We start from the raw sequence: 26,645 nt of genomic DNA, 5'->3' as shown, positions 1-26,645 counted from the left end.
TCAAGTCCCCCCCTTCCCTCTCCCTCTCCATCTCCCCCCCCCACTCTGCAGAGACTCACTGCAGTCTGCTGCGCAGTTCAGCCGCGTCACGTCCAGGTAGCTCCTGCCCTCCAGTGATGGGACGATTTGCGATGCTGCTTGAGGATTGGCGAAGGAGCCTTCGAGAATCCCCAAGAGGAGCCTGCCCACTGACTTGGTCCTGTTCCAGCGCCCAGGGGCAACCCGGTCAGAGTTGACAGAGAGGGCCTGGGGGGTGCGAAGAGGCGGGAGAAGGTGTATGTGGGGTGGAGGGGGGGGGGGGTGACATCGAGAGAAAGACAAAGAGAGCGAGACAGAGATAGTGAGAGAGACAGTTACAGAGATAGAGACAAGAGGGAGAGAGAGAGACAGACAGACAGAGATAGGGAGTGGGAGAGGGAGAAAGAGAGACAGAGAGACATAGAGAGAGAGACAGAGAGGTGGAGAGAGAGGGGGGAGAGAGAAAGAGACAGAGAGAGAGAGAGAGAAAAACAGCGAAAGAGAGAGAGAGACAGAGATAGAGAGAGCGGGAGACAGAGATAGGGAGAGAGAGAGAGACAAAGACAGAGAGAGAGAGAAAAAGAGACAGAGACAGAGACAGAGACAGAGAGAGAGAGAGAGAAAAACAGCGAAAGAAAAAGAGAGACAGAGATAGGGAGAGAGAGAGAGACAGAGATAGGAAGAGAGAGAGAGACAAAGACAGAGAGAGAGAGAAAAAGAGACAGGGAGAGAGACAGAGACAGAGACAGAGACAGAGAGAGAAAGACACACATAGAGAACAGAGAGGGAGAGAGGGAGAGACAGACAGACAGACAGACACAATGCTTCCAGCTCGAGGGAGGCCATTCATGCCATCTTTCCCGGTACGGAATTACACCTCCTCCCTCACCACCCTTACCCTTCCCGCCCCTCCCCCCAGCCCCCCCACCCCCCACATGGCCTTCCCATCTCACCATCACCTTCTGTCTGTGTCCCCCTCCCCATGGGTTTGTCCAGATCCCCCTCCCTTTACACATGTGGATGTTATTGACTCTTGCTCTCCTCATGTCAGGGACTGATGACCAAGTGAAGCAAGGCAGATATGAGAAGAGAGAAAACATTTCTCGTTCAGCAGGTACCAAAGATATGGAAATGAAGGGGAGGCAAACTCAATTCCGGAATTGCAGAGGGGAAGTGGATGGGTGTTTCACATGGAACGGTGTGCAGGGATTTGGGGGCGACATCGGTTCTTCACAATGCAGCCAGTGTAGGAAAGCTGAGCTTAATGGCTTCCCTCTATACTATAATAAATGGGACCATTTCAGTTTGGAATAATGTGGTCGATGCGGAAGAGACGGGCCGAAGGGTCTGTTTCTGTGCTGTAATTCAGTGATTCTATGAAAGAACAGTTTTCATGAGCACATCAACTGAGAATATTCCTGACGGCTGGCTATTGTGAAATGTTATTCACTCCAGCACATGTACAGAGAGTGGCGGGAAACCTATTGGCAGATGGGTTTTAGCCAGGGCGGTGGACAAACGTGTGATCTGACCAGCAGCACATCATTGTCTGTGGGTCAGTACTGATGGAGTGCCACACTACCACTATACTGTAACTCCCAGCGTGTGGGATTGAAACAGTGTGCAGTAACTCCCAGTGTGTATGAGGATTGGAACAGTGCATAGTAACTCCCAGTGTGTACGGAATTGGAACTGTGTACAGTAACTTCCAGTGTGTACGGAATTGGAACTGTGTACAGTAACTTCCAGTTAGTATGGGATTGGAACTGTGTACAGTAACTCCCAGTGTGTATGGGGATTGGAACTGTGTACAGTAACTCCCAGTGGAAATAGGGATTGGAACTGTGTACAATAATTCCCAGGGTGCATTGGGACTGGAACAGTATACAGTAACTCCCAGTGGGAATAGGGATTGGAACAGTGTACAGTAATTCCCAGTGTGTACGGGGATTGGAACAGTGTACAGTAACTTCCAGTTAGTACGGGATTGGAACAGTGTACAGTAACTCCCAGTGGGAATAGGGATTGGAACAGTGTACAGTAATTCCCAGTGTGTACGGGATTGGAACTGTGTACAGTAACTTCCAGTTAGTACGGGATTGGAACTGTGTACAGTAACTCCCAGTGTGTATGGGGATTGGAACAGTGTACAGTAACTTCCAGTTAGTACGGGATTGGAACAGTGTACAGTAACTCCCAGTGGGAATAGGGATTGGAACAGTGTACAGTAATTCCCAGTGTGTACGGGATTGGAACTGTGTACAGTAACTTCCAGTTAGTACGGGATTGGAACTGTGTACAGTAACTCCCAGTGTGTACGGGATTGGAACTGTGTACAGTAACTTCCAGTTAGTACGGGATTGGAACTGTGTACAGTAACTCCCAGTGTGTATGGGGATTGGAACAGTGTACAGTAGCTCCCAGTGGGAATAGGGATTGGAACAGTGTATAGTAACTCCCAGGGTGTATGGGGATTGGAACAGTGTCCATTAATCCCAGAGTGTATGGGCATTGGAGCAGTGTACAGTAACTCAGTGTGTATGGGGATTGGAACAGTGTACAGTAACTCCCAGTGGGAATAGGGATTGGAACATTATACAGTAACTCCCAGGGTACATGGGGATTGGAACAGTGTACAATAACCCCCAGGGTGCATGGGGATTGAAACAGTGTACAGTAACTCCCAGTGGGAATAGGGATTGGAACATTATACAGTAACTCCCAGGGTACATGGGGATTGGAACAGTGTACAATAACCCCCAGGGTGTATGGGGATTGGAACAGTGTACAGTAACTCCCAGGGTACATGGGGATTGGAACAGTGTACAGTAACCCCCAGGGTGCACGGGGATTGGAACAGTGTACAGTAACCCCCAGGGTGCATGGGGATTGGAACAGTGTACAGTAACCCCCAGGGTGCATGGGGATTGGAACAGTGTACAGTAACCCCCAGGGTGCATGGGGATTGGAACAGTGTACAGTAACTCCCAGTGGGAATATGGATTGGAACAGTGTACAATAACCCCCAGGGTGCACAGGGATTGGAACAGTGTACAGTAACCCCCAGTGTGTATGAGGATTGGAACAGTGTACAATAACCCCCAGGGTGCACAGGGATTGGAACAGTGTACAGTAACCCCCAGGGTGCATGGGGATTGGAACAGTGTACAGTAACCCCCAGGGTGCACAGGGATTGGAACAGTGTACAGTAACCCCCAGTGTGCATGGGGATTGGAACAGTGTACAGTAACTCCCAGGGTGCACAGGGATTGGAACAGTGTACAGTAACCCCCAGTGTACATGGGGATTGGAACAGTGTACAGTAACTCCCAGGGTGCATGGGGATTGGAACAGTGTACAGTAACTCCCAGTGGGAATAGGGATTGGAACATTATACAGTAACTCCCAGGGTGCATGGGGATTGGAACAGTAACTCCCAGTAGGAATAGGGATTGGATCAGTGTACAGTAACTCACAGTGTGTATGGGGATTGGAACAGTGTACAGTAACTCCCAGGGTGCATGGGGATTGGAACAGTGTACAGTAACTCCCAGTGGGAATAGGGATTGGAACAGTGTACAGTAACTCCCAGGGTGCATGGGGTTTGGAACAGTGTACAGTAACTCCCAGTGGGAATAGCGATTGGAACAGTGTACAGTAACTCCCAGGGTGCATGGGGATTGGAACAGTGTACAGTAACTCCGGGTGGGAATAGGGATTGGAACAGTGTGCAGTATCTCCCAGGGTGCATGGGGATTGGAACAGTGTACAGTAACTCCCAGTGGGAATACGGATTGGAACAGTGTACAGTAATTCCCAGTGGGAATAGGGATTGGAACAGTGTACAGTAACTCCCAGTGGGAATAGGAATTGGAACAGTGTACAGTTAACTCCCAGGGTGCATGGGGATTGGAACAGTAACTCCCAGTACGAATAGGGATTGGAACAGTGGACAGTAACTCCCAGTGGGAATAGGGATTGGAACAGTGGACAGTAACTCCCAGTGGGAATAGGGATTGGAACAGTGTACAGTAACTCTCAGTGTGTACGGGATTGGAACTGTGTACAGTAACTTTCAGTTAGTACGGGATTGGAACAGTGTACAGTAACTCCCAGTGGGAATAGGGATTGGAACTGTGTACAGTAATTCCCAGTGTGTACGGGATTGGAACTGTGTACAGTAACTTTCAGTTAGTACGGGATTGGAACAAGTGTACAGTAACTCCCAGTGGAAAGAGGGATTGGAACAGTGTACAGTAACTCCCAGTGTGTATGGGGATTTGAACAGTGTACAGTAACCCCCAGGGTGCATGGGGATTGGAACAGTGTACAGTAATTCCCAGTGGGAATAGGGATTGGAACAGTGTACAGTAACTCCCAGTGTGTATGGGGATTGGAACAGTGTACAGTAACTCCCAGGGGGCATTGGAGCAGTGTACAGTAACTCTCAGGCTGCATGGGGATTGCCACAGAGTCCATTAATCCCAGGGGGCATTGGAGCAGTGTACAGTAACTCTCAGTGGGAATAGGGATTGGAACATTATACAGTAACCCCCAGGGTGCATGGGGACTGGAACTGTGAACAGTAACCCCCAGGGTGCATGGGGACTGGAACAGTGTACAGTAACCCCCAGCGTATATATGGATTGGAACAGTGTACATTAACTCTCTGTGGGTGTAGGTTGGACAGCGTGTGGCTGTGAGTGGTTGCAAGTGTGTCAGTGTGTATCTGTGTTAGTGTTTGTGGGAATTACCTGCATTGCCAGACCTGTACTGTAGAGATTACCAATCAGACCATCATCCATTATTCTTCTAAGTATCTGTTCGAGGATATAGTTGAGTGCATTTGAAATGTGCATGTTTGTTATCCTGTCATTCACACACCTCAAAGCGAGTGCTGCTACAGCTCCTGTATCTACAGAGGAAACGAGAGTGAAATAAGTCCTAGACTTTCACCCAGCTGCATCACCTCTCACTGTCCATCTCCTCAGCTCCTGATGGTTGGAGTTATTTGCATGTCCTTAGTTATTGGTGTGCATGGTTGCAAACATTTAGATTACATTAGATTAGATTACATACAGTGTGGAAACAGGCCCTTCAGCCCGGCAAGTCCACACCGACCCACCGAAGCGCACCCACCCAGACCCATTCCCCTACATTTACCCCTTACCTAACACTATGGTCAATTTAGCATGGCCAATTCACCTGACCGGCACATCTTTGGACTGTGGGAGGAAACCGGAGCACCCGGAGGAAACCCACGCAGACACGGGGAGAATGTGCAAACTCCACACAGTCAGTCACCTGAGGCGGGAATTGAACCCGGGTCTCTGGCGCTGTGAGGCAGCAGTGCTAACCACTGTGCCACCGTGCCACCCACGGTGCACATTTCTGTGCAGGTTTCTCTCAAGCAGCTGTGTGACAATTTGTATATGTGTACACGTGGCCCTATTCCTGAATGTTTGTACAGGTGTGTGTGTGGGTATGTTTGTATCTGAGTGTGTATTCAAGTTTACAGGCACAGAGATAACTGAATGTCAGTGTTTTATTGTCTGTAAACCTGTCTCCACGTCCCTGTCTGTTCATATACAATTGTATGTGTTTGTGTGTGCGAAACCAGAGACAGGAGACAATCAGAGACAGGAGACAATTGGAATCACAAAGTTCCTGGCAAGGAAACAGACCCTTCAGCCCAACCTGTCCATGGTGCTCCCTTTTCACATTTGCCATTTGCCTGCATTCAGTCCATATCCCTCCATATCGATCGAAGCCATACATGGTCCAAATCTTTCTTAAACTGTACTAGCCTCCCCCGCTATCTCTGGCACCAAGTTCCAGGCACTCACCACCCTCTGAGTGAAAAAAAACCTGCCTCTTTAGACATTCTTCTCTTTCACCTTAAGCCCATGTCCAGTAGCTTTAGACTCCCCTACCCTGGAGAAATGCTATTAGCCATCTTCCTTATCTATGTCTCTCATGATTTTATGAACATCTATGAGGTCACCCATCAGTCCCCTAAGCTCCGGGGGAAAAAGAAAGTCCCAGTCTATGTGCCCGCTCCTTATAACTCATACCCTCCAGCCCAGGTAGCATCCTGGTCAATATTTTCTGGAGTGTTTCTAGTTTAATAACATCCTTTCTATAGTAGGGTGACCAGAACTGCCCACAGTATGTAGCCTCAGCAACGTCCTGTACAGCTGCAGCTAGACATTTCAACTCCTATCCTCAGTGCTCTGACCGATACTGAAAGCTTCCTTCACCATCCTGTCTGCATGTCACTCCACTTTCAAGGAGATATGAACCTGCACCCCGAGATTGCTTTGTTCTGTAACACTGTCCAGGCCCTACCATCGACTGTGTTAGTCCTGCCCTGGTTTGTTTTACCAAAACACGACACCTCGCATTTATCTGAATTAAACTCCATCTGCTGTTCCTCAGCCCACTGGCCTGGTCGATCAGGATCTCACTGTATTCCCAGGGAACCTTCTTCACTGTTCACCACACCACCAATCCACAAACACACTAACCATATCTCCCAAATTCCCAAATGAATCATTTATACAAATGATGAACAACAGTGGACCCAGCACTGATCCCTGTGGCACACCGCTAGTCACAGGCCTCCAAGTCTGAAACACAACCCTCCCCCACCACCCTCTGACTTCTACAGTCAAGCTAAATTTGTATCCAGTTGGCTGGCTCTTTCTGGATCCCGTGAGATTTAACCTGACTCGACAGCCCACCATGTGGTACCTTGTCAAAGGCCTTGCTGAAGTCCATGGAGACAATGTCCACCACACTAGATCTACTTTATTGTTCACCAAACAAAACTCAATTAAATGTGTGAGACACAATTTCCCACACACAATGCCACGCTGATTATCCTAAATGAGCCCTTGCCTCTTCAAATGCCTACAGGTCCTACCCTCAGAATCCCCTCTAACAACTATGGACATAAGGCTCACTGGTCTGTAGTTCCCAGGCATTTCCTGACAACTTTTCTTAAATAATGACACAACATTAACCACCCTCCAATCTTCGGGCGCTTCACCCATGACTATCCATGATACAAATATCTCTGCTAGGTGGCCTGCAAATTTCCTCTCGAGCCTCCCACAAAGTCCTGGGATATGTTTGTTCAGCTCCTGGGGATTTATCTACCTTAACGTGGTTTAAGACTCCAGCACATCCTTTTCTGTAATGTGGACACTCTTAGACATCCCTATTTATTTCTCCAAGTTCACTAGCACATATACCTTTCTTGACGGTAAATACAGATGAGAAATATTCATTTAGAATCTCACCATGACTTGTGGCTTTGCATGTAGATGACCTTGTTGATCTTTAAGAGGCCCGATTCTCTCCCGAGTTACTCTTTTGCCCTTCATGTACTTGTTGAATCTCTTTGGATTCTCCTTTTTAGCCCTCCTGATTTCTCTCAAGTGTACATTAACGCCTCTCTGCTCTTCAAGGACTTCACTTGATCCCAGCTGCCTATATATGCTTCCCTTTTTCAGGACCAGAGCCTCAATAACTCGAGTCTGCCAGGGTTCCCTACTCCTGCCAGCATTACCCTGCACTCTAATGGGCCTTGAAGCCTCAATAATACACCTTTGAAAGACTCTCCCTTCACAGACGTCCTTTTGACTGCAAACAGATGACAATCAGAGCCAGGAGTCAATCAATCAGAGGCAGGGGTCAACCAGAGACAGGGGTCAACAGAGAATATTCTTACCAACTGAGAATTCGGAGTCATATGTGAATTTGTCGTTCATGACTGCATCAATGAGGATCTGGACGAAGTCCTGTGAAAACTCTGCGTCCATCACACAGAGTGTCAGCACGTCCAGGCTCACTTGGTAATAGTTACTAAGAGGGAATGTAGTTTTCCCTAAACAACACAATATCCACAATGATTATTGCTGTAGAGAGCCAGAGACACGCAGAGAGAAGAAAGAAAGAGTAACAGAGAGAGAGAAGAAGAGAGAGAGTGTGTGTGTGTGAGTTAAACAGTCAGAGGGAGATGCAAAGAGTGAAATACAGTGAGGCAAAGAGAGAAAGATAGAAAGACAAGAAAAGAGATGGACAGACAGTTGCACAGAGAAAGACAGGTATTTCGACAAAGTCAGAGAGATGGAATGGGGAAGACGGAGATACAGAGAGAATGCAGGGAAGGGATCAAGATGGCTCATGACACTCCACCTAACACAGAAAGTGCTTATTCTGGGAAAGATTTAGGAGATGATTATCTGGATAGTCTGGCAGATGTGGTGGCTCAGTGGTTAGTACTGCTGCCTCCCAGCACCAGGGACCCAGGTCTGATGCCACCCTAAGGTGACTTTGCAAATTCTCCCTGTGTCTGTGTGGGTTTCCTCCCACAGTCCAAAGGTATGCAAGTTCGGGTGGATTGGTCAAGCTAAATTGTCCCATAGTGTCCAGGGATGTGCAGGTTAAGGTGGATTGGCCATGGGAAATTGTCCCATAGTGTCCAGGGATGTGCAGGTTAAGGTGGATTGGCCATGGGAAATTATCCCATAGTGTCCAGGGATGTGCAGGTTAGGGTGGATTGGCCATGGGAAATTGTCCCATAGTGCCCAGGGATGTGCAGGTTAAGGTGGATTGGCCATGGGAAATTGTCCCATAGTGCCCAGGGATGTGCAGGTTAGGGTGGATTGGCCATGGGAAATTGTCCTATAGTGCCCAGGGATGTGCAGGTTAGGGTGGATTGGCCATGGGAAATTGTCCCATAGTGCCCAGGGATGTGTAGGTTAGGGTGGATTGGCCATGGGAAATTGTCCCATAGTGCCCAGGGATGTGCAGGTTAGGGTGGATTGGCCATGGGAAATTGTCCCATAGTGGCCAGGGATATGCAGGTTAGGGTGGATTGGCCATGGGAAATTGTCCCATAGTGCCCAGGGATGTGCAGGTTAGGGTGGATTGGCCATGGGGAATTGTCCCATAGTGCCCAGGGATGTGCAGGTTAGGCAGATTAGCCGTGAGAAATACAGGATTACAGGGATAAGGTGGGGGACTGGGTCTGGGTGGATGCTGTTCTGACTGGTTGGTGTTGACTCAATGGGCTGAACTGCCTCTTTCCACACTGTGGGGATTCCATAACATTGAGAATGGTTGCAAGCCTGTAACAGTGCAGTACTGAACTCAGTGCTGTTCCTGCTCTAGGAGTGGGAACTGGGGACAGTACAGTGGGGGGAGCACTGTGTGGTGGGGTGTGCTAATGCTCAGCGATATTTACCGATATGTTCGATTTCCTTGGTTAATTTCTCTTGCAGTATCTCCACCAGGTTAATTCTTTCCCCTTTGTAGGAAACATCGGTTGGATTGTGGCAGGATGCAGCCATGGCCAAGGTATAAAGAGCAACTAGACCGGAGGAGAAGTTCTCACCTGTTTGGTAAAGGAGGGTAAACATGTGAGTTGTTGAGAAATCATGGAAACAGGCCATTCGGCCCATCCTTTAATCCCTGCCTCTTCCCCACGTTCTTCATCTCACTTGTCACTAGATCCTATAGTTCCTTACTTCCTCATGTGGTCATCCAACCTCCCCCTCCCCCTGCAAGTGCATCAGTATTATTGACTTGGTGCATTCCCCGTGGGAGGCAGGTCCACATTCCCCTTCTCTGTAACCCCCGCCCCTGCCTCTCCTGGGGAAAGACTTTTCCCCGAACACCCCAGTCCTGCACGTCACCCCAATAGTTCTGACTGTGGTCTCATCCAGGATTGGAGCCATTATGGCACAGTGGCTCAGTGGTTAGCACTGCTGCCTCCCAGCGCCAGGGACCCAGGTTCGATCCCACCCTCGGGCGACTGTCTGAGTGGAGTTTGCACATTCTCCCCGTGTCTGCGTGGGTTTCCTCCCACAATCCAGGGATGTGCAGTTTAGGGTAGATTGGCCATGGGAAATTGTCTCATAGTACCCAGGGATGTGCAGGTTAGGGTGGATTGGCCATGGGAAATTGTCTCATAGTACCCAGGGATGTGCAGGTTAAGATGGATTGGCCATGGGAAATTGTCCCATAGTGCCCAGGAATGTGCAGGTTAGGATGGACTATCTGTGCTAACTTGTCCCATAGTGTCCAGGGATGTACAGGTTAGGGTGGATTGACCATGCTAACTTGAACCATAGTGCCCAGGGATGTGTAGGTTAGGGTGGATTGGCCATGGGAAATTGTCACATAGTGCCCAGGGATGTGTAGGTTAGGGTGGATTGGCCATGGGAAATTGTCACATAGTGCCCAAGGATGTGTAGGTTAGGGTGGATTGGCCATGGGAAATTGTCCCATAGTGCCCAGGGATGTGCAGGTTAGGGTGGATTGGCCATGGGGAATTGTCCCATACTGCCCAGGGATGTGCAGGTTAGGGTGGGATTGGCCATACTAAATTGTCCCACAGTGTCAAGGGATGTGCAGGTTAGAGTGGAGTGGTGATGATAAAGGTGGAGTTATGGGGATAGGGTAGGGGTATGGTCTTTGGAGGGTCACTGGAGACTCAATGGACCGAATGGCCCCATTTTGCATTGTAGGGATTCTATGATCTTCTCCAGACCTGGTGTGGTGTTATCACCAGACAATTAACCTCGAGATCTTGGCAGCGTTCTGACGGACCAGGTTCAAATCCCTTGGCGGTAATTTCAATTCATTAAATAAACCTCGGATATTTAGGAATCTGATGATGACCACAAAAGCATTATTGGAAAAAAGCCGTCTGGTTCACTAATATCCTTCAGGGAAGGAAACTGCCATCCTTACCTGGTCTGGCCTACACGTGACTCCAGGCTCACAGAGATGTGGTTGACTCTTAACTGCCCTCTGAGCAATAAATACTGGTTAATACCCAGCACCCATGACGGAACAAAGAGGGGAAAAATCACTCGATTGTTTATGGCTTGCATTCCCATCAGATAAACAATTCCAGTCTTTCCTGATGGATTTTCACCTCAATGAAGGGATGGGGGGGTGGTACAGGGATGGAGAAGGGGTAGGAGGAGGGCTGGTGAGGAGGGCAAACACAAGCACAGAGCAGATAGGCCCAATGGACTGGACCAGATCCCCAGTACGTACCATGTTTCACTTTCTCGACTGCAGTCATCTTCAGCTGCTGTAGGAGCAGTACCTCTGTCGGCAGATGATGGTCGCTGGCCAGTCGTAACGCAATGTGGACACTGGGGTTCGGAGGGCCCTCACTGGGGTTCACTGACTGAAGCATGACCCTCAGCAGGGAGTTGAGAGTTTCCTTCTCTGACTCGGGCAGGTCTGAACAGGGAGAGACAGAGAGAGGGAGGGAAGCAACGTCATTCCTCAACATTCAGGTGTGGAGAGCAGAGGGTACCCTACCAAGGGTAGGGGATGGGGGAGCAGGGGCCATGTCCCATTGCCCCACTCTCTCCCCATAGCCCTGTATCAATCCTCAAACTGGGTAAAAACACGGACTGCAGATGCTGGAAACCAGAGTCTCGATTAGAGTGGTGCTGGAAAAGCACAGCAGGTCAGGCAGCATCCGAGGGGCAGGAAAATCGACGTTTCGGGCAAAAGCCCTTCATCAGGAATAGAGGCAGAGAGCCTGAAGGGTGGAGAGATAAGCTAGAGGAGGGTGGGGGTGGGGAGAAAGTAGCATGGAGTACAATAGGTGAGTGGGGGAGGGGATGAAGGTGATAGGTCAGGGAGGAGGGTGGATTGGATAGGTGGAAAAGGAGATAGGCAGGTAGGACAAGTCATGGGGACAGTGCTGAGCTGGAAGTTTGAAACTAGGTTGAGGTGGGGGAAGGGGAAATGAGGAAGCTGTTGAAGTCCACATTGATGCCCTGGGGTTGAAGTGTTCCGAGGCGGAAGATGAGGCGTTCTTCCTCCAGGCGTCTGGTGGTGAGGGAGCGGCGGTGAAGGAGGCCCAGGACCTCCATGTCCTCAGCAGAGTGGGAGGGGGAGTTGAAATGTTGGGCCACGGGGCGGTTTGGTTGATTGGTGCGGGTGTCCCGGAGATGTTCCCTAAAGCGCTCTGCTAGGAGGCACCCAGTCTCCCCAATGTAGAGGAGACCGCATCGGGAGCAACGGATACAATAAATGATATTAGTGGATGTGCAGGTAAAACTTTGATGGATGTGGAAGGCTCCTTTAGGGCCTTGGATAGAGGTGAGGGAGGAGGTGTGGGTGCAGGTTTTACAGTTCCTGCGGTGGCAGGGGAAGGTGCCAGGATGGGAGGGTGGGTTGTAGGTGGGCGTGGACCTGACCAGGTAGTCACGGAGGGAACAGTCTTTGCGGAAGGTGGAAAGGGGTGGGGAGGGAAATATATCCCTGGTGGTGGGGTCCGTTTGGAGGTGGCGGAAATGTCGGCGGATGATTTGGTTTATGCGAAGGTTGGTAAGGTAGAAGGTGAGCACCAGGGGCGTTCTGCCCTTGTTACGGTTGGAGGGGTGGAGTCTGAGGGCGGAGGTGCGGGATGTGGACGAGATGCATTGGAGGGCATCTTTAACCACGTGGGAAGGGAAATTGCGGTCTCTAAAGAAGGAGGCCATCTGGTGTGTTCTATGGTGGAACTGGTCCTCCTGGGATCAGATACGGCGGAGGCGGAGGAATTGGGAATACGGGATGGCATTTTTGCAGGAGGTAGGGTGGGAAGAGGTGTAATCCAGGTAGCTGTGGGAGTCGGTGGGTTTGTAAAAGATATCAGTTTCAAGTCGGTCGTCATTAATGGAGATGGAGAGGTCCAGGAAGGGGAGGGAGGTGTCAGAGATGGTCCAGGTAAATTTAAGGTCAGGGTGGAATGTGTTGGTGAAGTTGATGAATTGCTCAACCTCCTCGCGGGAGCACGAGGTGGCGCCAATGCAGTCATCAATGTAGCGGAGGAAGAGATGGGGAGTGGTGCCGGTGTAATTACGGAAGATCAACTGTTCTACGTAGCCAACAAAGAGACAGGCATAGCTGGGGCCCATACGTGTGCCCATGGCTACCCCTTTGGTCTGGAGGAAGTGGGAATATTCGAAGGAAAAATTGTTAAGGGTGAGGACCATTTCGGCCAAACGAATGAGAGTGTCGGTGGAAGGGTACTGTTGGGGATGTTGGGAGAGGAAGAAACGTCGGGAGAGGAAGAAACGGAGGGCTTGGAGGCCCTGGTTATGCGGACAGAGGTGTAGAGGGGTTGGATATCCATGGTGAAGATGAGGTGTTGGGGGCCGGGGAAATGGAAGTCTTGGAGGAGGTGGAGGGCGTGGGTGGTGTCTCAAACGTATCTGGGGAGTTCCTGGACTAGGGGGGATAGGACAGTGTCGAGGTAGGTAGAGATGAGTTCAGTGGGGCAGGAGCATGCTGAGATAATGGGTCGGCCAGGGTGGTCAGGCTTGTGGATCTTGGGAAGGAGGTAGAACCGGGCAGTGCGGGGTTCCCGGACTATGAAGTTGGAAGCTGTGGGTGGGAGATCTCCTGAGGTGATGAGGTTCTGTATGGTCTGGGAGATGATGGCTTGGTGATGGGGGGTGGGGTCATGGTCGAGGGGGTGGTAGGAAGAGGTGTCCTCGAGTTGGCGTTTGGCATCAGCGGTGTAGAGGTCAGTGCGCCAGACTACCCTTTATCTGCTGGCTTGATGGTGAAGTTGGGATTGGAGCAGAGGGATTGGAGGGCTGCGCGTTGTGAGGGTGAGAGGTTGGAGTGGGGGAGGGGGGTAGACAGGTTGAGGCGGTTAATGTCCCGGCGGCAGTTGGAAATGAAGAGATCGAGGGCAGGTAATAGGCCAGTGTGGTGTGTCCAGGTGGATGCAGTTTGTTGGAGGTGGGCAAAAGGGTCCTCGGAAGGTGGGCGGGAGTCCTGATTGTGAAAGTAAGCTCGGGGGCGGAGGCGACAGAAGAAGTGTTCGACGTCACGGCGTGTATTAAATTCACTGATGCGAGGACAGAGGGGGAATGAAGGGGAGTCGTTTGCTGAGGACTGATCGTTCATCCTCAGTGAGTGGGAGGTCTGGAGGGATGGTGAAAACTCGGCAGGGCTGGGAGCTGGGATCTGGTGTGGGTGTGAAGCTGGGAGTGGCGGCGGAGCTGGTAACTGGAGTGGGTGTGATGGTGGGGGGAATGGGGGTGGAGTCATGAGCAGGTGTGGTGCTCCCCTCAGAATTCAGGGGGTGGGGGCGGGGATGGTGACAGTGGGATCTGTGGGGGGGGGGGGCCAGCAGAATGCAGGTGAGTGGCGTTGGTGGGGGGGTGGAAGTGGTGGCAAACACGGCAGTTGGGGGCGCGGAAGTCACTGAGCGTGTGACATCAGCGATGATGTGAGGGACGGAAGTGATGTCATGTGTGGTGCATGAGGAATTGTGAGGGACGGAAGTGGCTGTGGAAGCGGCCATGATGGGGGCAGAAGTGACGTCATCTATCACCGTGGGGATGGTAGCTGTACCAGCACATGGCTAATGGCGTCCGAGCAGTTCCAGAGGCCGGGGGAATCTTCTGGAATGTTTGAGGAGCGCTGGTTATGGAGGTGGGTATATAAAAGGTTGTTGTACTTACAGTTTTTGACGTTTGAGATGGAGTTGAAATACTGTTTGTTGAGACACACACGTACATACACACACACGTACATATACACACATACATATACACACACACGTACATATACATACACACACATGTACATATACACACACGCGTACATATACACACATGTACATATACACACACGTACATACACACACACGTACATACACACACACGTACATACACACACGTACATATACACACACACACATACACACACGTACATATACACACACATACGTACATATACACAGACACGTACATATACACACACACGTACATATACACACACGTACATATACACACGTACATATACACACACACACATGCACACACGTACATATACACACACACACATACACACACGTACATATACACACACATACGTACATATACACAGACACGTACATATACACACACACGTACATACACACACACGTACATATACACACGTACATACACACACACACACATACACACACACGTACATACACACACACACATACATATACACACACACATGTACAAATACACACACACGAACATACACACACATGTACATATTCACACACAAGTACATGCACACACACACGTACACACACACACATACATACACACACACGTACATACACACACACGTACATATACACACACACGTGCATACACACGTACACACACACACAAAAGTACATACACACACACACACGTACATACACACACACACGTACATATACACACACGTACATACACACACGCATGTACACACACACGTATGTACACACACACGCATACACACACACGTACGTATGCATACACATGTACGTACACACACACACGTACGTATGCACACACAACGCACGTACACACACGTACATACACACAACGCACGTACACACACGTACATACACACACGTACATGCACACAACACACACACACATACATACACACAACACATACACGTACATACACACAACACACACACACACACATACATACACACAACGCACACACACGTGCATGCACACAACACACACAGAACGCACACACACATGTACGTACACACACAACGCACACACACACACGCACGTACACACTGAACACATGTACACACACACATACGTACACACAGAACACATGTACACACACACTCACGTACATACACACACACGTACAAACACACACACATGTACATATACATACACGCGTACATGTACACACACACACGTACATACACATGTGTTCACAAACATGTACTAACACGTGTGTACACACACGTACACACACGTGTTTACACACACATACACACACGTATGTACACACACGTACACATACACGTACACATGTGTACACACACATACACACACGTGTGTACACACACATACACACACATACACACATGTGTACACACACACGTATGCACACACGTGTGTACACACACGTGTACACACACGTACACACACACGTGTGTACACACGCACGTACACACACATGTGCAAACATGTACGTACACACACATGTACGTACACACACGCACGCACGTACACACTCACGCACGTACACACACACGCACGTACATACACGCACGTACAGACACGTACGTACACACACACGCACGTACACACGTGTGTACACACACACGTAAGTACACACACGTACGTACACACACGTGCACACGCATGTACGCACACACGTACACACACACACGTACACACACATGCACGTACACACACACGCACGTACACACACACGCACGTACACACACATGCACGTTAACACACACGCACGTACACACACACGCACGTACACAAACGCACACATACATACACACACGCACGTACGTACACACACACGTACACACACGCACGTACGTACACACACACACGTACGTACACACACACACACGTACGTACACACACACGCATGTACGTACACACACACGTTCGTACACACACGCATGTACGTACACACGCACACACATGTACGTACACACACACACGTACGTACACACACGCACACACGTACCTACACACACGCATGTACACACACACATGCACGTACACACACACACGCACGTACGAACACACACGCACATACGTACACACGCACACACACGTACACTCTTTTATTGATTAGATTACTTACAGTGTGGAAACAGGCACTTCGGCCCAACAAGTCCACACCGACCCGCCGAAGCGAAACCCACCCATACCCCTACATTTACCCCTTACCTAACACTACGGGCAATTTAGTATAGCCAATACACCTGGCCCTGCACATCTTTGGACTGTGGGAGGAAACCGGAGCACCCGGAGGAAACCCACGCAGACACGGGGAGAACGTGCAAACTCCACACAGTTAGTCGCCTGAGGCGGGAATTGAACCCGGGTCTCTGGCGCTGTGAGGCAGCAGTGCTAACCACTGTGCCACTGTGCCGCCCATGAACACACGTACACACGTACACACACACACGTACACACACACGTACACACACGTACGTACACACACGTATGTACACACAAGCACATACAAGTACGTACACACACGTACGTACACACACACGTACACAAACACGCATGTACGCACACACGCACGTACACATACACACACGTACACACACGCACGTACGTACACACACACACGCACGTACACACACACGCACGTATACATACACACACATACACACACGTATGTACGTACACACACACGTACACACACGTACGTATGTACACACACACGCATACGTACGCACACACACACACATACACACATACGCGCACATGTGTACACACGCACGTACACACACATGTGTACAAACACACGTGCACATACGTGTACGTACACACACGTACGTACACACACACGCACGTACACACACACGCGCTTACACACACGCACGTACACACACATACGTACACACACACGCACGTACACACACGCACGTACACACATGCACGTGCACGCGTGTGTACACACACGTACACACACGTGTGTTCACCCACACGTACACACACGTGTGTACACACACGTACATACACGTACGTACACACACGCACACACACACACATGTACACACACCTACGTACACACCTACACACACAAGTGTACCCACACACGTACACACACATACACACGTACACACACGTGTGTACACACACACCTACACATACACGCACACACACATGTACACACATAGGTACACGCACACACACATGTGTACACACACAGGTACACACACATGTGTACACACATAGGTACACACACATGTGTACACATACAGGTGCACACACATAGGTACACACACACACGTGTGTACACACACAGGTACACACACACGTACACACACATGTGTGTACACACACACGTACACACACGTGTACACACATGTACACACACACAAACACACACACACGTGTGTACACACGTGTACACACACCTGTTTACACACAGTACACACACACACGTGTGTACACACTCATACACACACATGTGTGTACACACTTACACACACGTGCGTACACACACGTGCACACAGACGTACACACACACGTGTGTACACACGTACACACACGTACACACACACACGTGTGTACACACGTAGACACACAAGTACGTGCACACACGTACACATACGTACGTACACACGCGTACGTACACACACGAGTACACACACACGCACGCACGTACACACACGCACGTACACACACATCCACCTACACACACACACGCATGTACGCACACATGCACATACACACACACCACGTACGTACACCCACACACCTACGTACACACACGCATGTCCGTATATGCACACACGTATGTACACACACGCATGTACGTACACACACACACACGTACACACACACATGTACACACACTTACGCACACACACACGCACACACACACATACACACACGTACACACACGTATGTACACACACGTACGTACACACACGTACGCACACACACACACACGTACACACATACGCACGTACACACACATACGAACGTACACACACATGCACGTTAACACACGCATGTACACACACACGCACGTACACACACGCACACACGTACATACACACACGCACGTACGTACACACACACACGTACACACACGCACGTACGTACACACACGCATGTACACACACGCACGTACGTACACACACGCATGTACACACACACAGACGTACGTATACACACACGCGCACACACACACGTATACGCACACACATGCACACACACGCACATGTACACCCACACGTACACACACACATGTACACACAAACTGTACACACACATGTTCACACACACACTTACGTACACACACACACATGTACGTACACACACACGCACGTACACACACGCACGTACACACACACACGCACGTACACACATACGCGCGTACACACACGTACGTACACACACACGCACGTACACACATACGCGCGTACACACACACGCACGTACACACACGCACGTAAACACAACACACACACGTACCTCCACACAACACACACAAGTACATACACACAACGTACACACACACATACATACACACAACGCACACACACACATACACACAACACACACACACAACGCACACACACACGTACGTACACACACAACGCACACACACGTACGTACAGACACAATGCACACACACACGCACGTACACACTGAACACATGTACACACACACATATACGTACACACAGAACACATGTACACACACTCACATACTTACACACACAAACATATACACACACGTACATATACACACACACGTACATACACATGTATTCACAAACACGTACTAACACGTGTGTACACACACGTACACACACGTGTACACACACATACACACATGTGTACACACACATACACACACGTACACACGTGTACACACACGTGTGCACATGCATACACACACGTGGGTACACACATGTGCTAACACGTATACACACACGTGTACACACACGTGTGTACACACGTACACACACGTGTAGACATGCACGTACACACACGTGTGTGTACACACGCATGTACACACACACATGTGTACACACACACGTGCACACACGTGTATGTACACACACGTACGTACACACACACGCACGTACACACGAACGCACGTACACACACACGCACGTACACACACGCACTTGCACACACGCACGTACACACACATATGTACACACACACGCACGTACACACACGCACGTACACACACTCACGTACACAAGTGTGTACACACACACACGTACACACACGTACTACAAACGTACGTACACACACACGCACACACACGTACACACACGTGCGTACACACCTACACACACAAGTGTACCCACACACGTACACACACGTGTGTACACACACGTGTACACACATAGGTACACACACACGTGTGTATGGGTGTGTACACACGTGTGTGTGTACTGTGTGTTATCACGTGTGTGTGTACGTGTATGAAAGTGTACAGACGTGTGTGTACGTGTGTACACGTACACCCACACAAACACACACACACGTGTACACACGTGTACACACACGTGCGTACACACACGTACACACACACGTACACACATGTGTGTACACACGTACACACACGTACACACACACGTACGTGCACACACGTACACATACGTACATACACACGCGTACGTACACACACGAGAACACACACACAATCGCACGTACACACACATGCACGTACACACACATGCACCTACACACACACGCACGTACACACACACGCACATACACACACACGCACGTACGTACACCCACACACCTACGTACACACACGCATGTACGTATACACACACACGTACGTACACACACACGTACGTACACACACGCACACACGTACCTACACACACGCATGTACACACACACACATGCATGTACACACACACGCACATACGTACACACACACACGTACGTACACACTCACACATACCCATACACATGTACACACACGTACACACACGTACGTACACACACACACACGTACACACACACATGTACACACACATATGTACACACACGTACGTACACACACTTACGCACACACACACGCACACCCACACATACACACACGTACACACACGTATGTACACACACGTACGTACACACACGTACGCACACACACACACACACGTACACACACACGCATGTACACACACATACGAACGTACACACACATGCACGTTAACACACACACATGTACACACACACGCACGTACACACACGCACACACGTACATACACACACGCACGTACGTACACACACACACGTACACACACGCACGTACATACACACACGCACGTACACACATACACGCACGTACACACACGTACGTACGTACACACACACACGTACAAACACACGCATGTACACACACACAAACGTACACACATACACGCACGTACACACACGCACGTACGTACACACTCACACACGTACACACACATATGTACGTACACACACACACACGTATGTACGTACACACACACGCGTACATACGCACACACACACACACGCGTATGTACACACACGTACGTACACACACGTACGTACACACACGTACGTACACACACGTACGTACACACACACACGCACGTACATACACACGCACGTACTCACACACGCACGTACACCCTCACACGCACATACACACACACACTTACGCACAGACACACGTACGTACGCACACACATGTATGTACACACACACACACGTACGTACACACACCTACGTACACACACACATGTACGTGCACACACGTACGTACACACACGTACGTACACACATGTACGTACACACACGCACGTACACACACGCGTGTACACATACGCATGTACACACACGCTCGCACGTACACACATACGCACGTGCGTACACACACGTACGTACGTACACACACGTACGTACACACACAAGTACGTACACACACGCACATACACACACACACGTACGTACACACACACACGTACGTGCATACACACACGTACGTACACACACACGTACGTACACACACACATGTACATATATACACACGCACACACACGTACACACACACACACGTATACACACACATGTACACACACACGCACACACACACACGTACACAGACCCCCGTACGTACACACACACGCACATACACACACGCGCACGTACACACACACGCACACACACACAAGTACACACAAGCTCGTACGCACGCACACATGTACACACACACACACACGTACACACGCACATGTACACACACACTGTACACACACATGTGTACACACATGTACGTACACACACATGTACGTACACACACACACGTACACACACGCACGTACACACACGTATGTACACACACATGCACGTACACACGGACGCACGTACACACGCACGTACACACATGTACGTACACAAACACGCATGTACGTACACACACGTACACATGCACGCACGTACGTACACACACACGTAGGTACACACACACACGTACGTACACACACACGCACGTATACACACATGCACGTACACATACACACGCACGTACACACATGCACATACACACATGCACGTACGTACACACACATGTGTACAAACACGCGTGTACACACATACACGTGTACACACACATACGTACACACACGAACGTACGCACTCACATGCACGTACACACACACGCACGTATGTACACACACCCACGGACGTACACACACATGCGTACGTACACACACGCGCGTACACACACACGTACACACACACATACACACACACGCATACACACATACGTACACACACGTACGTACACACACGCATGTACACACAAGCACGTACACACACGTACATACACACACGTACGTACACACACGCACGTACGTACACACACGCGTACACACACCTATGTACGTACGCACACACGTACATACGTACACACACACGTACGTACACACACGTGCGTACACACATATACGTAAACGTACGTATGTACAAACACACACACGTGTGTACACACACACGCACATCCACACATGTGTGCACACACGCGCGTACACACACACGTACACACACACACGTACACACACGTACTCACACACGTGTGTACACACACATATCTACACACATGTGTGTAAACACACGTACACACAAGTACATACACACGTATGTACACCCACGTACGTACACACACGCACCCACACATGTACACCCATGTACGTACACACCCACACACACCCACGTACACACACGTGTACACATGCGCACACCCACACACGTACATACACGTACGTACACATGTGTATACACACACACATACACGTACACACACACACGTATGCACATGTGTGCACACACACGTACACACACATACACACACGTGTGTACACACACACACGTACACATACACGCGCATACACATGTACACACATAGGTACACACGTGTGTACACACAGGTTCACACACATGTGTACACACATAGGTACACACACACGTGTGTACACACAAAGGTACACACACATGTGTGCACACACACAGGTACACACACATGTGTGCACGCAGGTACACACACACGTGTGTACACACGCACACATGTACACACACGTGTGTACACACACATGTACACGCACCGGTACACACACACGTGTACACACATACGTACGCACACACACATACACACAAACGTGTGTACACACACACGTACACACACACGTACACACATGTATACACACATATTTGTGTACACACACGCGTACACACACATGTGTACATATACGTACACACACACGTGTTTACACACACATACACCCACACTTGTGTACACACTCGTACACACACATGTGTGTACACACACGTACACACACACACGTGTGTACACACGTACACAAACGTACACACATACGTGTGTACACACATACACACATGTACACACACACGTACGTACACACACGTACGTACACATACGCACGTACACACACACGCACGTACACACACAGACACGTACACACACATGCACGTACACACACACGCACGTACACACCAACGCACATACACACACACGCACGTATGTACACACACACACACACGTACGTACACACACGCATGTACTTACACATACACACTCGTACGTACACACACGCACACACGTACTTTTTTACACGCACATATGTACACACACACACATGCACGTACGTACACACACGCACGTACGTACACACACACACACGTACGTACACACACGCATGGACGTACACACACACGTACACACACACGTACACACACACATGTACACACACACACGTACACACACACGTACAAACACGTACACACATGTACTTACACACACGTACGTACACACAATCACATACGTACACACACACACGTACACACACGCACGTACACACACACACGTACACACACACACGTACACACGCGTATGTACGTACACACACGTACACACACGTATGTACACACAGGTACGTACACACACGCACGTACACACACGCACGTATACACACGCACGTACACACACACGCACGTACGTACACACACACACTTACGTACACACACACACACGTGTATGTACACACACACGCGCATGTACACACACACACGTACATACACACACGTGCGTACAAACACACACACGTACACTCACACACATGCACGTACACACATACGCATGTACACACACATGCACGTACACACACACGCACATACGTACACACACCTACATACACACACACGTACGTACACACACGTACGTACACACAGGTACGTACACACATGTATGTACACACACGCACGTGCACACACACACATACACACACGCACGTACGTACACACACGTACGTGCACACACGTACGTACTTACACACACACGTACGTACAGACACACGTATGTACACACACACGTACGTACACACACGCACGTACACACACACGCACACACACACACGTACGTACACACACACACGTACATACACACACACGTACACAGACACACGTATACACACACATGTACATGCACACACGTACATACACTCACACATGTACATACACACACACATGTACATACACACACACACACACGTACATACACACATACGTACATACACACACACGTACATACACACACACACACGTACGTATACACACACACACACATACGTACGTATACTCACACACACACACACACACACACACATGTGCCCACTCTCCCCTGTACAGGACAATGTTGGAGAGATTAGGAGACAGTGAGGACTGCAGATGCTGGAGATCAGAGTTGAGTGTGTATTCCTTTAAAAGCACAGCAGGTTAGGCAGCATCTGAGGAGCAGGAAAATCAACCTTTTCGGCAAAAGCTCTTCATCAGGTAGGATTTTGCCCGAGCGAATACATTTGCCAACCTTTATAGGTGCGCAATTGAGAGCATTCTGTCTGGATGTATCACTACCTGGTAGGAGAGATTATCTGGGGAAGGGTTGTTTAGGGTTCCCCCTGTCGAGAACTCCAGGTAAAGTGTGTGGGAGGAGGAGGGGGAGAGAGGGGGAGAGGGGGAGAGAGGGAGAGGGGGAGAGAGGGGGAGTGGGGGAGTGGGGCAGAGGGGGAGGGGGGAGAGGGAGAGGGGGAGAGGGGAGAGGGGGAGAGAGGGGGAGAGGGAGGGAGGGGGAGAGGGGGAGAGGGGGAGAGAGGGGGAGAGGGGGAGAGGGGGAGAGAGGGGGAGAGGGGGGAGGGGGAGAGGGGGAGAGGGGGAGAGGGGGAGAGAGGGGGAGAGGGGGGAGAGGGGGAGAGAGAGGGAGAGGGGGGGAGGGGGAGAGGGGGAGAGGGGGAGAGAGGGGGAGAGGGGGAGGGGATGAGGGGGAGAGGGGGAGAGAGGAGGAGAGAGGGGGAGAGAGGCGGAGAGGGAGAGGGGGAGAGAGGGGGAGAGAGGGGGAGAGAGAGAGGGAAGTCAGCCATTTGGAGACAGTGCCCGGAATCCCTTCGATACCCAGGACTGTTCTCGGCAGCATGTCAGTAAGCCGGTTTCATTTGTAATCATTGTAAACAAAAGTCACAACCAGTGTCGGTAACACCTCTGATGTAATGTTTCCGTTGGGACCGGGGAGAGCTTTTTTGGATAATACAAAATTTGGATAATTGATATTTAGATAATTAAGGCGATATCTCCAACAACACTCGAGAAGCTCGACACTATCCAGGAACAAAGCAGCCCCCACACCCACAAACATCCCCTCCCTCCCCCCCCACCGACGCTCAGTAACAGCAGTGTGTACCATCCCCTCCCTCCCCCACCGACGCTCAATAACAGCAGTGTGTACCATCCCCTCCCTCCCCCCACCGACGCTCAGTAACAGCAGTGTGTACCATCCCCTCCCTCCCCCCACCGACGCTCAGTAACAGCAGTGTGTACCATCCCCTCCCTCCCCCACCGATGCTCAGTAACAGCAGTGTGTACCATCCCCTCCCTCCCCCCACCGACGCTCAGTAACAGCAGTGTGTACCATCCCCTCCCTCCCCCCACCGACCCTCAGTAACAGCAGTGTGTACCATCCCCTCCCTCCCCCCACCGACCCTCAGTAACAGCAGTGTGTACCATCCGCCCCCCCCACCGACCCTCAGTAACAGCAGTGTGTACCATCCCCTCCCTCCCCCCACCGACCCTCAGTAACAGCAGTGTGTACCATCCCCTCCCTCCCCCCACCGACCCTCAGTAACAGCAGTGTGTACCATCCCCTCCCCCCCACCACCGACCCTCAGTAACAGCAGTGTGTACCATCCCCTTCCCACTGCAGCAGGGAACCAGATGGCACAGAATGGTGACAGCGAGTCAGGGCCGAGGCAAAGAGAGTGGCAAAGTGAGAGGGAGAAGGGGAGAGAGAGGGAGAGAGAGAGAGGGAGGGGGGGGGAGGGGGGGAGAGAGAGAGATTTCACTTACAACCACAGAATACGGACGTCAGCACCAACAGCAATGGCAGTGATACGGGGTTCAGTCTGGACATGGTCATCTGTTCTCTACACAATCCAAAAAACCCAAAAGGTGCAGGGGTGACTGCTGAGTCTTTTCCTTCTGCAAGCAGGGGTGGGGGTGTGGGGGG

At 50.3% G+C, this 26,645-nt stretch overlaps 1 protein-coding gene across 1 annotated transcript; it reads right to left on the bottom strand.

Moving 5' to 3' along the window:
• LOC122547916 (transcobalamin-1-like) lies at positions 1-26,645 on the bottom strand. Its single transcript, XM_087980948.1, has 6 exons — positions 26,486-26,645; positions 11,095-11,286; positions 9,272-9,421; positions 7,754-7,909; positions 4,773-4,933; positions 1-246 (listed from the first exon to the last, which is right to left on the bottom strand). The coding sequence occupies exons 1-6, from the start codon at positions 26,553-26,555 to the stop codon at positions 1-3; spliced, it is 975 nt and encodes a 324-aa protein (XP_087837074.1). The 5' UTR covers positions 26,556-26,645.

The sequence above is a fragment of the Chiloscyllium plagiosum genome, unplaced genomic scaffold (genome assembly GCF_037043375.1).
Source record: "Chiloscyllium plagiosum isolate Xiang-an unplaced genomic scaffold, Cpla_swu_hap1 HiC_scaffold_38, whole genome shotgun sequence".
NCBI lineage: Eukaryota > Metazoa > Chordata > Chondrichthyes > Orectolobiformes > Hemiscylliidae > Chiloscyllium > Chiloscyllium plagiosum.
This window is presented reverse-complemented; position numbering and strand designations above follow the sequence as displayed.